Source organism: Numida meleagris, chromosome 1 (assembly GCF_002078875.1).
Source record: "Numida meleagris isolate 19003 breed g44 Domestic line chromosome 1, NumMel1.0, whole genome shotgun sequence".
Taxonomy (NCBI): Eukaryota; Metazoa; Chordata; class Aves; order Galliformes; family Numididae; genus Numida; species Numida meleagris.
The window spans coordinates 192122175-192134107 of record NC_034409.1 but is presented as its reverse complement, the minus strand read 5'-3'; the positions used below and the strand labels follow the sequence as shown (position 1 = coordinate 192134107).

The 11933-nt window shown below is 56.0% G+C and overlaps 2 protein-coding genes across 2 annotated transcripts; one reads left to right on the top strand and one right to left on the bottom strand.

Moving 5' to 3' along the window:
• Nucleotides 244-2442, bottom strand: LOC110394958 (erythroblast NAD(P)(+)--arginine ADP-ribosyltransferase-like). Its single transcript, XM_021389045.1, has 3 exons — nucleotides 1456-2442; nucleotides 758-796; nucleotides 244-665 (listed from the first exon to the last, which is right to left on the bottom strand). The coding sequence occupies exons 1-3, from the start codon at nucleotides 2231-2233 to the stop codon at nucleotides 583-585; spliced, it is 900 nt and encodes a 299-aa protein (XP_021244720.1). The 5' UTR covers nucleotides 2234-2442; the 3' UTR covers nucleotides 244-582.
• Nucleotides 4592-6527, top strand: LOC110394952 (erythroblast NAD(P)(+)--arginine ADP-ribosyltransferase-like). Its single transcript, XM_021389032.1, has 3 exons — nucleotides 4592-5378; nucleotides 6043-6081; nucleotides 6174-6527. Exons 1-3 carry the CDS (start codon nucleotides 4592-4594, stop codon nucleotides 6254-6256), a joined length of 909 nt encoding a protein of 302 aa, XP_021244707.1. The 3' UTR covers nucleotides 6257-6527.

The following is an 11933-nucleotide window of genomic DNA, read 5'->3' as shown; positions in this document are numbered from 1 at the left end:
CGGCGCTGACCGAACCTTTGATCCCGCAGAGAGGAAGCGCGGGGTTCGCTGGTCACCCTCCGCCGGGATCTGCATTTCGACTCTTTCAGCTTCCAGGACCTGAGCACCAACTTCACCTGCGTGGTGCTCAGCCCCGCCGGCGTGGACGTCAGGGAGCTGAACTGGGGCCCACCCGGAGCCACCCCCAGCAACGGGGGTGGGGGGATGGGCTGAAGACCGAGCAGAACTCGTGGCGGGTGGGAGCCCTGCGGTGCGGGGCCAGGGCTGCCCCATGGGGCGCTGTGGGGGGGTCCCGGTGCCCCCAGCTCAACGAGCTGCGGGGCTGAGCGGCTTCCTTAAAGCGACGGCGGCTGCCCGGCGAGCGCCGTGTGCCGGGCTGGGAGAGCCACAGGCAATAAAAGCGATAAAAGCAAGGCTTTTATTTCATTTTTCTGGAAGAACCGTGCGCCGTCCTCCGTTGCTGTTCCACGTCCAGCAGCGCGCACCGAAAGCGGTGGCAGCGGGGAAGCAGCGCCCGCAGCTCCCGTGAAATGCGCTGCCGCGTTCCTGCCCTCGCGTGCCCGCGTTGGGGCGGTGTAAAGCTCAGGGAGCACCCACGGCTGCCAGGGCTGCGGCTGCCAGGAGGAGCACCCAGAGCTGCGGGGCTTCCCCAGGGATGCTCCTGCCTGCAGAGGATGGGGATGAGCATTAATGGCCTCGGGGGCTGCACGCGGTGCCCAGCCTGGGCCAGGGGCCGGGGGCCGGGGGCTCCTCTTACCTGCATTGAAAACACACAGCCGCTCCTTGCACCTTTTCTCTGCAAAGAGACCGAGAGCGCTGCAGGGCTGCGGCACAGCGTGTGTCGCCCCGCTCTGCACCCCATGCTCTATGCCGGGACAGACGACCCCCACTGCACTGCACGCCCCAGCAGAGCTGCAATGAGCGGGGGCCTGGCCTCCAGTTCCCCGTGGGCTCCCCATTGCCCAAGCTCCCCACCTCCCCACGGCCCCAGCCTGCACACCCGACCCACGCTCCCGGGCCTCAGTCTCCCCGATGCGCCCCAAGCTCCCCATGCTGGAGCAGCGCTCTGCAGTGGAAGGCGGAGGAGCTGGGCTGATTCAGCCTGGAGAAGGGAGGTCTCTGGGAAACCCCACTGCGGCCTTCTGGTGCTGGCAAAGAGCTCTGAGCAGGAGGGAGAAGGACTTTGGTGTGGGGCCCTGGGCAGCCTGACCCAGAGTGACGCAGGCAGGATGCACAAGAGGGCTGGTGCTGGCTGCACTGCAAGGCGCCTTCCAACCCATGTAGCCCTACGATCCCATGGAGGTCCTGCCATCACCACGAGACTCCCCTTCACCCTATAGAGCTGGTATTGTTGGGCCACCCTCTCTGCCCCACGGCTGCAGGGATGCAGGGAGCACAGAGCTGCCCAGTGCCCCAGCTCAGCCCCACTGCCCCGACCATGCCAGCAGCCCTTACCCTTCACGAACTCGCAGTTGTAGGTGCTGTTGTTCCCCTGGGAGCGGAGCTGGATGAAGGTGATGCCTCTGCTGTTGGTGATGTTGGTGACCCTGAAGTGCTCGAAGGGTGGGATGAGGACTTTGTCCTCAGCGGGGAAGGTGGTGAAGTTCAGCAGGCGTGCGCCGTAGCAGGTCTCCACCGAGAAGAACGTGTTCGGGCCGTACTCTCTGGGCAGGTTCCTCTGGAGGGAGGAAAAGAAGAACTGGCCGAAGCGCACCGTGCTGCCTCGCCGTGCCGTGAAGCGGGTGCCCCTGACGCCGCGGTAGACGTGGTGGCATCGCGGGGGCTGGGATTCGCGCAGTGTGTGCAGGGCTCTGCTCAGGAGGAAGTGCAGCGTCTTGAAGGGGAAGGAGCGCAGGTAGTGCTGCCGGGAGCGCCCGCCCGTGAGCGTGGCCGCATTGAACTCGTGGTACAGGTTCCCCTGCAGCATGTACGCCAGCATGGCCGTGGCCTGATCCCATCCCAGCGCCGGTGGGCGGGCGGCACGACCCCATCGGCTCTGCCATTCCGCAGCCGCCCTTCTCCAGTCGGTGGCGTGGATGCTGTCGAACTCGGTGCGGTTCAGCTCCTCCAGCTCAGCCTCCATCATGCGGCCGCAGCCCTGGTACTGGTCGTCAAAGGAGCTGAGGGCCATGTCCATCGCCACCTCCTTGACGGGGCTGAGCTTGCCGCCGGCAGCAAACGCGCCGGCCCAGGTGCTGAGCAGCAGCACCCAGCCCAGGGTTTGGTGCTCCATGTGCAGAAGGACGCAGCGTCCAGCTGCAGGGACAGCGGTTCCCCCAGCACGGCCCCACCAGCCCGGAGCTTTGTCCCCACTCTGCTCGGTGTGGATCTGGCTGCTCTGGCTTGTGTGCCACGGTTCTTTATACACCGACCGCCCATAACCTCTGAGAAATGCTGCTGCTGCTGCTGCTGAGTTCTTGCTGCGCGCTCAGCCATGAGGAAATGCCCTTTTAGCAATCGTCCTCACTTTCGATGCGTGTGAGTTCCATTGCCACATGCAGTCATCTCGGTTCCCCAGGTCTTCCTTTACTCCTGAGTAATGGCAGCATCAGCACAATGTGGAGGAGATCCGAGACGGCCAGCACAGCTTCACCAAGGGAACGCCGTGCCTGGCCCACCCGGCGGCCTTTTGTGATGGAGGGACAAAGGGAGGGTGATTGGTGTCACCTACCTGGGCTTGTGCAAGGCCTTTGGCGTGGCCCCCCACCACGTCCTTACCTCTAAATTGGAGAGAGCTGGGTTGGAAGGGCGGGCGATGCGGTGGATGAGGAATTGGGTGCATGGCTGCAGCCTGAGGGTGGTGGTCAGTGGCTCCGTGTCCAGGTGGGGTGGGGATGGGTGGTGGCCCCCAGGGGTCCGTCTTGGAGTGGAGTAAGCGGGTTGCAGCGGTCACACAGTGGGCTCAAATTGGAAAGCTTCGTTGTCCAGGGATCTTGGAAATGATCATGGACTGGACAAAGGCAAAGATTTTGGAATATCACCAGAGGATGAGGTGATGGGTGCCTATGGATGGGCTCAGGATTGAGGGGTGGACTTGACCATGGATGCTATTGCACAGGTTATCCATGAACGTGAAACACAAGCTGTAATTAAGCAAGTCAAGCGGATAAAGACCCTTTGGAATGGAGGACGATGGCTGACATAGAAACTCAGGGAAGCCTGGAGGTGCATCGTATCACATCCCACACACTCGCCACGGCAAACGCCACGTGCTTTCAATGGTGGGGGCAACCACCGGTGGTGCTGAGCTCTACTTCTTTTCTCCTTTTTCCCAATGAAAAAAGTGAGCGAAGGGGTTGAGCTGCTGCTGGTAACACCACAACCCCGTGGCTGTGCTCCCCGGCACTGAATGGCCCTGATATTGAGGTGTGGGCTCTTGGCCAGCCCCCCAGTCCCAGTGCTGGGATGGGAGCACTCAGGGCTTGGCTGGGGGCTTCCTTCCTTTGTTCCTTCCTTTGTCCCCTGTGAGCCGCGGTCAATGGCCCCGGTGCTGCTTCCTGCGGTGTCACTGCTGGTGTGGGGACGCTCCCTGTGCCTTTCACTTTCGCTTATGGGAAAGGGAGAGGGACAGCGTGAAGGAGGGTGGTGAAGGGAGGAGGGGGGGTGAAGCAGGCAGGGGAGGCAGCGGGGTGATCCCGAGCACACTGGGCTGTGCCCACCTCCCTGTGCCCCTGCGCTGCTGCTGAGCAGTGCTGCACAGAGCTGAGGATGTTTCAGGTTTCAGCATCTCGTGCTGTTGCACCAGACTGGGGGGGGACTGGGGGCACAAGGAGCGGGGAGGGGACAGAACTGGGACAGCTGATCTTGACTGGCCGAAGGGATATCCCATACCATATGGAAACACGAGAAAAAGGCTGGAAGAGGGTGAGGAGTCGGTGGTGCAGGTGTCTGCAGCTCGAGGGAACCGCTGCCCCTGCGGCCAGACACCTGGGTCTGATTCGGTGACTTTATCTCCTTCTCCAGTACATAAGAGTTTTGGTCAGGCAGGGACGGCTCGACTTCAAACTCCGGGTGTTGACTAACCAGGTGGCCTTTGCTAAATGTGTCCCAGTGTCTGAGCGTCCCAATGCCCGTTGCTCTCGGTGCAGTCTGTACCAGCCGGTGGCATCATTTGATTTTCCCGGAGGCTGGTCCATGAGAAGGGTTGAGATGGCCCCGCTCACTGCCACGTTCTTTGGCCCAGGTATGGAGGAGATTGCTTCAGAAATGAAAGCCATCGCACTATTCAGCTCTTCTTAGGGAGCCATGTCACCACTGGACTTGCTTTTCAAGGCCCGGAATAGGGTTCTGGTTGGCGGCACATGTAGACTAGAGCGAGGATAACTGATGAAAGGGTATTTCCTGATGATGTGCACGCAGCCATTTGCAACAACTCCGCAGCAATAGATATTCCGAGAGGTGGCAAACGTAATTATAAATAACCCAGTGGAGCAGGCCAGGGTTACTATAAAAAGCCAGAGCAGCCGCGCTCATGTGTCACGGGGCACATGTTGTGAGGAGCTGGGGCAAAGCTTGCTGCAGCTCCGGGGCTGGTGGGGCCGTGCTGGGGGAAGCACTGCTCGTGCAGCTGGGCACCTGGGTCCTTCTGCACATGGAGCAGCTCGCCCTGGGCTGGGTGCTGCTGCTCAGCACCTTGGCCAGCGCGTTGGCCACCGGTTGCAAGCGAGACCTGGGTCCCGTCAAGGAGGTGGCGATGGACATGGCCCTCAGCACCTTTGATGACCAGTACCAGGGCTGCAGCCGCATGATGGAGGCTGAGCTGGAGGAGCTGAACCGCACCGAGTTCGCCAACGAGGTCTATGCCGACGGCTGGAGAAATGCCGCCATGGAGTGGCGAAATCGATGGGGTCACGCCGCCCGCCCACCGGCGTTGGGACGGGATCAGGCCACGGCCATGCTGGCGTACACGATGGAGGGGAAACTGTATCACGAGTTCAACGCGGCCACGCGAGGGGATGGCATCTCCCCGCAGCGCTACCTACGCTCCTTCCCCTTCAAGACGCTGCACTTCCTCCTGAGCAGAGCCCTGCACACACTGCGCGAATCCCAGCCCCAGCGATGCCACCACGTCTACCGCGGCGTCAGGGGCACCCGCTTCACGGCACGGCGAGGGAGCACGGTGCGCTTTGGCCAGTTCACCTCCTCCTCCCTCCAGAAGAAGGTCGCTGAGTCTTTTGGCCAGGACACCTTCTTCTCGGTGGAGACCTGCTATGGCGTGCCCATCCAGAATTTCTCCACCTTCCCCGGTGAGGATGAAGTCCTCATCCCACCCTTTGAGCACTTCAAGGTCACCAACATCACCTACAACGAAGGCAGAACCTTCATCCAGCTCCGCTCCCAGGGGAACAACAGCACCTACAACTGCGAGTTCGTGAAGGGTAAGGGCTGCTGGCGTGGTCCAGGCAGTGGGGCTGGGCTGGGGCACAGCCCTGGGCAGCTCCGCGTTCCCTGCATCCCTGCAGCCGTGGGGCAGAGAGGGTGGCCCAACAATACCAGCTCTATAGGGTGAAGGGGAGTCTTGTGGCGATGGCAGGACCTCCATGGGATCGTAGGGCTACATGGGTTGGAAGGCGCCTTGCAGTGCAGCCAGCACCAGCCCTCTTGTGTGTCCCGGCCACGTCACTCTGGGTCAGTCTGCCCAGGGCCCCACACCAAAGTCCTTCTCCCTCCTGCTCAGAGCTCCTTGCCAGCACCAGAAGGCCGCAGTGGGGTTTCCCAGAGCCCTCTCTTCTCCAGGCTGAATCAGCCCAGCTCCTCTGCCTTCCACTGCAGAGCAGTGCTCCAGCATGGGGAGCTTGGGGCGGATCGGGGAGACTGAGGCCCGGGAGCGTGGGTCGGGTGTGCAGGCTGGGGCCGTGGGGAGGTGGGGAGCTTGGGCAACGTGGAGCCCACGGGGAACTGGAGGCCAGGCCCCCGCTCATTGCAGCTCTGCTGGGGCGTGCAGTGCAGTGGGGGTCGTCTGTCCCGGCATGGAGCATGGGGCGCAGAGCGGGGCGATGCATGCTGTGCCGCAGCCCTGCAGCGCTCTCGGTCTCTTTGCAGAGAAAAGGTGCAAGGAGCGGCCGTGTGTTTTCAGCGCAGGTAAGAGGAGCCCCCGTTCCCTGGTCCCTGGCCCAGGCTGGGCTCCGCGTGCAGCCCCCGAGGCCATTAATGCTCGTCCCCATCCTCTGCAGGCAGGAGCATCCCTGGGGAAGCCCCGCAGCTCTGGGTGCTCCTCCTGGCAGCCGCAGCCCTGGCAGCCGTGGGAGCCCCCTGAGCTTTACAGCACGCTGCTGCCGTCCCTCGGAGCCAGACTCCTCTCCGTGACGTTCCCACCAGGCCTGGTGGCCCCAGATCCTGCTTGAGCTTTTCACCGGTGCTTGTGCTGCTGCTGTGATGCCCACCGAAGGCTGAGGACATCTTTGCTTGCAGATGCTGCCATGCTCACCTCCACAGTGCGGTCACCTCCACAGTGAGGTCACTTCCAAGCACCGAGCTGTGGGGCACAGCCAGGCTGCCCTTGCCCCCTCCCTGCAGCAGAGCCCGTGGGACCTGGATCGCAGGGCACAGAGCAGCTCTCTACCCACCTCCCTGCTGCGGTTCTGCTGCTCTCCTTCCCCTGCACCCCCCCATGGCTTTGCAGAGCTCTAAGTTCCTCAGGCTCCCCATTCTCCCAGATGTCCCTGAGTTCCCCAAGGACAGGGATGTTCCCTCCTTCCCAGCCCTGCTGGCAGCCCATACCCTTCTTGAGCTCGCAGATGTAGGTGCTGTTTTTCTGCTGGAGGTGGTGATGGATGAAGGTTTTTCCTTTGTTTTTTTATGGTGAAGTTGATGACCTCAGTGGTCTCAAAGAGTGGGAGGAGGACTTTGTCCTCATCAGTGTGCAAAGAGAAGTCTTTGATGGGGAGGCCATAGCAGGGCTCGACTGAGAAGAAGGTATCCTGGTCAAAAGAGTCATGCACCTTCTTCTGGAGGGAGGAGGAGGTGAACTGGGCAAAGTGGACCACGGTTGTGCTGCAAAGTGGGTGTTCCTGATGCTGTGGCAGACGTGGTGGCAGTGATGGGGCTGGGATTCCCGCAGGGTCTGGCTCAGCAGGACGTGCGGTGTCTTGGCGAGGAAGGTAGAAGCACAACGGCCCTTCTGGTGCTCGGTGCGGGGTCTGGAGGGCTGAGATGATGGCAGATCTGAGCAGAGCCCATTAGAGCAATCAGAAGCCCTCCTCTCACCCTTGGAGTGCGCTGAGGTCACCAACTTCACCTCCAACAAAAGCAGAAGCCTCATCCAGCTCCGCTCCCAGGAGAGGAACAGCACCTGCAGCTGGGAGCTCGTGAACGGTAAGGGCTGCCGGTGGGGTGGGGGCCAGCGGGAGATGGGGCTGGGGCACAGCCCTGGGCAGCTCTGCGCTCCCTGCAATCTTCCCACCATGGCTGGAGGGGATCAGGGGACAGATTGTGTGGCCCCATCCCCCTGGCAGCGTCATCGTAGAGTCATGGAATGATTTGGGTTGGAACGGACCCTAAAACCCATCCAATTCCTACCCCTGCCATGGGCTGGGTGACCCCTTCCAGCTCAGGCTGCTCAGGGCCCGAACCATGACCTTGGGCACCTCCAGGGATGGGGCACCCCTGGCTTCTGTAGGCAGCCTGTGCCAGGGCCTCCCTGCCCTCTGAGTGAAGATTTTCCCCCTAGCATCTAGTCTAGATCTCTGTTTTTAATTTTGAACCGTTCCCATTGTCCTATCACACTCTTCCTGCATTAGAAGGCAGACTCCCTCCTGTTTATAGGCTGTCTTTCAGTGATGGGAAGCCGCAGTGAGGTCTCATCGTAAAATCACTGGATAGCCCAAGTTGGAAGGGACCCATAACAATCATGACCATCCATGAATCGTAGAATCAGGGAATAATAGAATCACGGAATCATGGAATCATAGAATCATAGAAATATGGAACCATAGAAATATGGAATCATAGAATCATGGAATCATGGAATCATGGAAACATAGAAACATAATATCATAGAATCCTGGAATCATAGAATCATAGAATCATGGAATCATGGAATCATAGAATCATAGAATCATGGAAACATAGAATCATAGAACGGGTTGAGTTGGAAGGGATCTCCAAGACCATGCAGTTTCAACCCTCCTGCCCCAGGTAGGATTTGCCAACCTCTGCCATGTCGATTCATCCAGCACCTTCTATCCTGGAGCATGTTGAATGGCTTTGCTTGGAGTTTTGGTTTTATACCTGATCCAAAACAGCACAACACATTCCCAGAGGTGCTGCAACAACATTCAGAGGGCAAAACAACACCTTGATAAGTCCTGATTAAGGAAGATACAAGCATCCTTCACCCTAAAAAAATAACTCATCGCCCAGAAACGGCTTGCGGCGCTTTCCAAGCTGAGAAGGCTTTGTGGGGTTCTTTGAACAAGCCTTGATTTTGTTAAACTTTTCCTGATAAGAGCTTTTCTTTATGGCCACGAGGTGAAGCGATAGCATCCTTCTGAAGGGAGCTTTTCAGCTCCTGCCGCTCCGCCCCCCTCCAACTGCTTCCCGCAATAAGCTTTGCTTTTCATTTTTTTTTTCATCAAGCCAACTCAAACAGCTTCTAAACTAACTGGCAGCACTCTCACAGGAGGAAGTGGGATCAAATGTCTTTCCTGAAGAAAAAAAGTGAGGTTCACATACTCAGATTGCACTGTAACGCAGTGGGTGAGACTGTCATAGCAAATTGAGTGCTGCATCCCCAGAGTTCGTCGGTATCTTAGATCCACGCATCCATCGTTGTCTGAAAATAAGGCAAAAATCAACAGGTTGTAAAGGAAGTAGGAAAAAATGTGGATTTGCTATCAAAGAAAAGCTTTCTAGGGGAGTTAGGGAGGTTGGAACAGATTGACTTCGTTGCAGGTTGGTGAGAAAAAGTTGGGAAAAAAAGCATGTTTTCCTTGAAAATGATAGAAACTCTACGCTCCCAAACATTGGGAATCCCCTCCCACACCCCCATGGAGATTGTCTCAGGGTTGGGAGCTGACCTGCAGGTTTCTTTAATTGAAGGAGTATGTTGTTTGTGCACATCAGCGTGGCCAGAATAGCTCACTTGTGTGCCAATAGCGCAATGAGGTCCACTTGACGTAGGGGTTATCAGCACTGGAACACCCAAACAGGTTAATAAAATCAACTAACAAAGCCACTGATGGAACTGACAGTGACTGTGAAGCGTAAATGATGGCAATTTACTTGCAAATTAGTCAACTCCCCTCAGGTTTTTATTCGGTTTGACTCAAGCACACACCTTTGCAGATTTTCAGCATTTTTTTCCGAGTATCTTCATGTAGAACACTGCTTTTGTAGGATGGTACAGATCCCCAAACCCCATCTCTTATGTTAGCAAACGTTGCCCAAGCGTGATGTTTCCAAAGGCAAAGCTAGAGGAGCTCTTCTAACCCCCACGTCTGCGGCTATAAATTACGTTACTTAATAGGCATTCAGTGGCAAAGCTTAAGCTTTTCCCACTTCTTCAAATGCCTCACAGAAGTTAAGCATTTAGCTCGGCACTCGTAATCCTTTCATCTGTCGGTGAAATATGTTTGCTCATTGAGGTGGTTTTGCAATGAGCTCACACCCCACAGCGGTATAAAAACGCACATTTGATGTGATCTAAGGCAGAGGTAGGAATTGCAGTTAGCCACAAGGCCATTGCTTCCTTTCCCAAAGGCTCGCACAACAAAACTGGCAAAAAAAAAATAAAAATAGTCTATTAAATAATCTCGGTAGTGAGCTGCAGTCAGTCCCTCTCTACAAGGACACCATCCCTCGTGCTTCACATCGAATGCCACCAGGCAAGAACCGCACCGACACAGGGATGTGTCAATATGCGACAGAGAAAGCTTCAAACAACGCTTAGAATCATAGAACCACGGAACCATTATGGCTGGGAAAGACCTCAGAGATCCCCAAGTCCAACCCCAACCCATCCCACCATGCCCACTGACCAGGTCCCCAAGTGCCACATCCTCACGGTTTTGGATCACCTCCAACGATGGTGACCCCGCCACTCCCTGGGTCAATGCATCACCACTCTCTGAGAAGGAATTGTTCCCAATATCCAACCTTTTTCACTAGTTTTGAGCTAATTTCATGCCAATTTGCGTAAGGTATCTTCCCAATTACTCCCCTTGGCTTGCACTGTTACGCAGACAGAGGTTTTTCACATTTACCTTGCATCATAAAGGCGACACTGTCATCTTCCAAACTATGCAGACAGATGACGCTGGCTTTTTGTGCGATTAAAAATGCAAATGATGGTTTCCCGGGGCATCAGTAAATTACACAGGATCCAACATAACGCAGACAGCTGAGCTTTGCAGGGCTGCTCCAACGTGACCGAGGCTCAAAGAAGTCACCACCCTCCCCAGGTTCAACGCGCAAACACCTGGTTAAAATAATCCACCCAAACCTTATTAATTAGCAAAGCAATTACTGTAAGCCCAAAAGGGATGATTATTTCGCTCGTGCTCAGCCCCCATCCGTGTTATTATTAAATGTCTCCGGATTACACTCTTTCTCATGTTGAATGCTGACGTGGACGGGGGAACTTAACCTGTCAAAGCCGATGGAAATGAAATGTGAAATGGAAACCTTCCTCCTGGTTTTCCCCAGAAACAATGTGTAAAATGAGGCCAAACCCCCAGCTAGCACGAGCTGGAAATCCGCAGGGACCTTTTTTTTTTTTTTGGAGCTATATCTGCTCCACTGCTGTAAAATCATTAATCAATTAACATGGGATTTGCAGATTTGGAGTCATGTCTGAACATTCCTCTGGGGGAGATCTTGCTTTTTAGTAACTGAATGAAGGGTGAGATCTCTCAGTGCATGTGAAGCAGCAAATTAAAAGCAATCTCCATATACAGCGCACGAGCGCTGCCACGTGCAAGTAACTCCTATTATTTTCTAAGCAAAGTCACTGTTTTAAGAAAGCCTCTTGATTTTATGAATGATTTTATTGCCCCAAATGCTGTGTTTTTATTTTCACACCCCTGGGCTAAAAACTGCTGCAAAAACCAACCAATGAAACAAGCAAACAAACAAATACCCCAAAAAAACCAACAAAACCAAACCAGATTTCATCCCAGAAAGCAAGTTTGACTTTTCAAAGTGAAGGTGGAAATTTCAAAAGCAACAGGCGCACGCACTGTAATGAACCAGAAGCCGGGAGGCGAATAAAACTGATACAACAGGTCCCAAATTACCGTGTTCAAACCTCCTGATTGTGGCAATTACTCTCCTCGTTGGGGACAGCCACGTCCAGAAGTCAAACTCAACTCTGGGCTCACGGGGGTTGAAACTTCAGCTGGAGGTTTCGACATTTATCAGGCACCCAGACACAGGATCACCCGATTTGGTGAAAGCTTTGGAAAGAGCCCCCCACCCATTAATGATGGGATGGAGTTTGTTGACTCTGTTTTTCAATCCTAAGAGGTATTTTGGGAACAGGAGACCATGAGGAGCGGCTGCAAGGGATGGTGGAGGATAGAAGAGCATCACTTCTGCACGGATGGTCATCAAACTCTAGAAAACACGAATTTCCACTTCATTTTTCATTATTTTGTTTATTTTAGTATTTTCAGTGGGTTCACCACGCATGCTAAGTACAACATTGGTACAATGTACGCCAACGTAGCACGACTATTGCACAGTCCTCAGTGACAGAGGTGCATGAAGATGCCCTCCAACGAGGACGGTCTCCCTGGTGAGGACATCCTCACCAGCACCTGTGGCCCAGCTGGAGGCCACACGGGGCCACGTGGAGGAGAGGACAGGAGTTTCCAGTGCTTCACGCCATGCTCAGCCCTTGGGCTAGTGGGAACTGGCATTTCCAGTGCCACAGTGTGCTGGGGACAGGCGTTCCCAGTGCTGCTGCTGGGGCGGTGGGGCAGGCGTTCCTGGTG